At 27.6% G+C, this 4,733-nt stretch overlaps 1 protein-coding gene across 1 annotated transcript; it reads left to right on the plus strand.

Moving 5' to 3' along the window:
* The first annotated feature begins 212 nt into the window (after window positions 1–212).
* On the plus strand, window positions 213–1,431 carry LOC111317321 ((-)-isopiperitenol/(-)-carveol dehydrogenase, mitochondrial-like). Its single transcript, XM_022919784.2, has one exon. The coding sequence runs from the start codon at window positions 420–422 to the stop codon at window positions 1,197–1,199; it is 780 nt and encodes a 259-aa protein (XP_022775519.2). The 5' UTR covers window positions 213–419; the 3' UTR covers window positions 1,200–1,431.
* Window positions 1,432–4,733: the final 3,302 nt, after the last annotated feature.

Below are 4,733 nucleotides of genomic sequence, written 5' to 3' on the forward strand. Positions count from 1 at the left end.
ATTTTTAATTAAAATAATAAAAATATATATTAAAATAAAAAATTCAATTAAACTCACAAACTATTTGAGTTTATTTTAAAAAACTTAAATTTAATTCGTTTAATAAGTCATATTGTTGAAACTCAAACTCATTTCTACAACAATTTAACTTTAATTTTATTTGAATCAAAATAGAATATACGGTGAGCAATAATATATCATTTTCACCACTAGCTCGTTACCTCTGTCAAACCAACCTTGGGGAATAAAAAACGTGAGTGTGACCATTTGGACCTGTAAGTCCTTACCTTTATCAAACGAAACGTGAGGCGTAAAACAGGTGGTTGTAACCAATGCCTGTCTAGCATATATTGCCAATCAAATTACGGTAGGGCAGTTGACTTCTCAATTACTATTACATTATAATTGTGGAATGCAAGATGGCGGACTTGACCAAGAAGAAATTAGCAGGCAAAGTGGCCATAATCTCCGGCGGAGCAAGCGGCATCGGTGAAGCCACGGCACGTCTTTTCGCTGATCATGGCGCCCGTATGATCGTAATCGCTGATATCCAAGATCAACTAGGCCAACGAGTGGCTACCTCAATTGGTTCCCACAATTGTACCTACATGCACTGTGACGTTACGGATGAAGATCAAGTTAAAGCATTGGTTCAATCAACGATCCAAAGTTATGGTCAGCTTGATATCATGTTTAGCAATGTTGGGATTTTAAGTAAGGCTGATCAGACCATTCTGGATCTTGACTTTCCACAATTTGACCGGTTGATGGCAATCAACATCCAGGGTATGGTTGCATGTGTTAAGCATGCAGCGCGTGTAATGTTGGAGGGGCGCGTGAGAGGAAGTATAGTATGCACGGCAAGCGTGGCGGCAAGCCATGGAGTCAGAAGGAGGACCGATTATTGCATGTCAAAGCATGCAGTGTTGGGATTAATCCGATCCGCGAGTAAACAGTTAGGGGTGCATGGGATAAGGGTGAACTGCGTGTCACCGAATGGGCTGGCGACGCCGATGACATGCCACGCGCATGAGAAGAGCGTGGAGGAGGTTGAGGAACTTTATGAGGCGCGGAGGGTTCTAAAAGGAGCTGCGTTGAGAGCTGCACATGTGGCGGATGCAGTTCTGTTTCTTGCTAGTGATGAGTCAGAGTTGATTACAGGGCACGACCTCGTTGTCGATGGTGGCTTCCAAGCTTAAGTAATTTACTCAATTACAATACTTTGTTTGAAAGGTATTGCAGCTCTCCTCGGCTGCTATCATTACTATTCTATGTATACCGCTGCAGCGATGGAATCTAATAAGCTTTACCTGATATTTCTCATGAGTGGTGTTGAATTTTCCTATAATTTTCATGTGAAAGAAACATTTTTTTGGCTCCATTGAGGTCCTACATGTTGAGAACATGGGTGCAGCCCATTCCACTTTAACTTGAGAAAGCCTATTTTAATTGCAGATGTGGGGGCTCTTTTAAAGGATAATAGCACTCGTAATTCAAATTTTATTTTAATTTTTAATTAGATTTTTAATTATCTAAAGTTATCTTATTTTGATATTTTTTATTATAAAATTTTTTAAATTGATGACAAATACCTACTAACACCACGTAATGACATCAGTTAGCACTTTAATGATAAAGAAGGATCAAAATAAAATTTTCTCAAAATTTATGAATTAAGAATCAAACTATTTTAAAATTTTATATATTTCATAATATCTAATAAAAATATTAAACTTAAAATTATAATTTTTTATTCTTTTATAATATAACTTATAAATTAGATTTTTTGTTTTAAATAGAAACTAGATATTCAAAACTTAAAATTAAGTTATAAATTGTTTCAAATAAAATTTTTTGTTTTATATTATATTTTTTATTTTATATGAATATAAAGTTTTTAACAAAAAAATAGATTCAAATTAGATTTTTTGGATAGAAAATAAAATTTTTGAATTGATTAATAAATTTATTTTTTAATATGATATTGGAATTTTTACATAGTATTTTAAAATGATATAGAATTTTTATTTAATTTTTTAAACTGATATGGAAATTTTTATCTAGTTTTTTAAAATGATATGTAATTTTCAAAAAATTATTTTGAAATTTTTGGCATAATTTTAATTTTTTAAAATCTATTTTCTATTAAAAATATTATTTGATTAACAAATGATATCATAATAAAAATTAAAAAAAAGATTTTAAATTATAATATTCATAAAATATATTTGAAATATATAAAAATAAAAAATTTTCTTTAATTATTTTATTTTTTATTTTTTATAAATTATATTTGAAAAAGGAAATAAAAGATATTTAATATTTTAAAATATATATTTTTGGATAGAAAATAATATTTGGTATTATGATTTATGAGTAAAATAATATTTTTAATAGAAAATAATTTTTTTTGTTTTTAAAATGATATTGAATTTTTAAAAAAGAATTTGAATTTTTAACTTCATTTTAATTTTTAAAAATTTATTTTCTATTAAAAACAAAAGATATAATTAATAGATTATATTACAACAAAAAATATAATAATATAATTTTAAATTTAATATTATAGAATATATAAAATCTTGAGATAATTTCATCTTTTATCTTTAAACTTTGAAAAAATTTTATTTTAGTCTTTATTACATCATGTAATATGCTAGCTGACGTTATCACTTGGTGCCAATTGGTATTTGCAATCAATTTAGATAGTTTCATAAATGAAAAAACCAAAATAAGATAACTTTGGATAATTAGGAATCTGATTAAATTTTTTTAAATATTAAGGACTAAAATAAAATTTGTGACAAAGTTTAAGGATTACAAGTGCTATTAATCCTTATTTTAAATATGTGTTAAAAAGGGTGAGCCACTAGATAAGTTAAAAATTAAGGTTGTCCAGGCATGAGAAAAAATAACGAGAAATGAGAGTTATCAATTGATCAAGTGATTGAACAGAGCTCGATTCATGGTTTAATTAAGTTGATATTTTGTTAGCGCATTTACGACTTATTATTCTACATTTTATATCACGAAGATCAATGTTGGAGCTCTCTATGAACAAATTTAAAATATATTTGTTGAGTCACTTATTTGGTGAGATTTTTTCTATTGTTTCTTATTATTTACCTTTAGTTTTAGCTATAGGAAAACTTTTGATACCCATTATTTAATAATGAAGATTTTTTTAGTGGTTTATGGTTTTTTTTTTCTATGTTGGAAGGATTTTTTATGTAAATCTTGGTACATTTTATTTTTCCTATATTATTGATTATTAATTGTTATTTGTTTATTGTGAGTTTATTGTAGTATATTACTTTCACATTATTATGTTTATTACTTTAGGCTCAACAAGTGATATCAGAGCAAGTTATTTTATAGATGTCAATATTGTAGCAAACTGGATAGAGTTATTGTAACAACTAATAAATTCTATTTGAGGTCATAGAGGATGGTACAAGTTTTGATGATAAAGTTGATAACATCAAACTATTTAATTTGGATGCCAATGATGAAGTATCTTTTATATTGGAAAGATTTATAAGAGCAGATATTAGATGATTCAACTAAAGCCACAATTATAAAAGATGAAAGTTAAAATAAGTTAGGTAGAAAGACGTTAACAATAATTAGAAAATATATTGATATCAGTGTGTTCCATCATGTAGCGAAGAAGACACTATTTAGAAAAAATTAGTAAGATTATATGTGAGAAAAATATGCATGAATACAGTTATACTTTTTTAAAAACTTACAAATTTACAATACATAGATAGACAATCAATTACAAAGCACTTAAGTGATTTTCAAAATATATTTAATCGAATGACTTTTATAGAGCTTAAAATGAATAATAAAATGAAGGTGTTATTTCTTTTAGGTTCATTACTAGACAGTTGGAATTCTATAGCTGTTATCGTTCTTATTTTAGCTCCTAACTACAAGGTGATGTTAGAGATAATAAAGGACAATAAGCTTAATGAAAAAGAATGGTGAAAAGAGTCAAACTCTGAGAATTAAGCTCTTATCATAGAAAATAAAGATAGAAACATTGACAGAGGTTAAAACTAAAAAGGCTGTAGTAAGTCTAAACATAAATCCAAGTTCAGAGATGAAATAAAGTGCTACCATTATGATAAACTTGGTCACATAAATCAAAATGTAAAATCTTGAAGCAAGGGCAAAAAGATAAAAAAGGCAAGAGTTTAAATGATTATAGTGTTATAACGATTTACTTTGATTTGTACGCATGATGTTTGTAATCATGTTAGTGATCTAGATATTGAGTGGATAATTAACATAGAAATGGCATATCGTTGTTTTCACAAAAGGGAGTTATTTACAACTTATAAAGTAAGAAACAGTTGTATTGATATGGAAAACAAGAATGTGTTACAAATTGTTAGCATCAGTAATATTATTATACAAACTAGTATAAGCTGCACTTTAACATTGAAGGATGTCAAACACATTCTAAATATGAGAATAAACTTGATTACAATTAATATCCTTGATAAGAAAAGATACAAAAGTCAATAAAAAAATGCCAGTAGAAGCTTATAAAAAAATCTATGATAGTTATAAGAGGAAAACTATGTTGCATAATGTACAAAACATAGATGTAATTGAGCAACAATCAAATAAATCTCATTGAGCATGTTGTTTCAACAAATTTGTGGCACAAAATATTGGTACACATGAACAAAAAGGGATTACATATTTTTATAAAGTAGTTT

The sequence above is a fragment of the Durio zibethinus genome, chromosome 9 (genome assembly GCF_047325235.1).
Source record: "Durio zibethinus cultivar Kanyao isolate XHJ-2024 chromosome 9, ASM4732523v1, whole genome shotgun sequence".
NCBI classification, from domain to species: Eukaryota; Viridiplantae; Streptophyta; class Magnoliopsida; order Malvales; family Malvaceae; genus Durio; species Durio zibethinus.

Excerpts from the sequence above, each read along its gene's own strand:
- LOC111317321 (XM_022919784.2), top strand. The coding sequence starts at position 420 with ATGGCGGACTTGACCAAGAAGAAATTAGCAGGCAAAGTGGCCATAATC.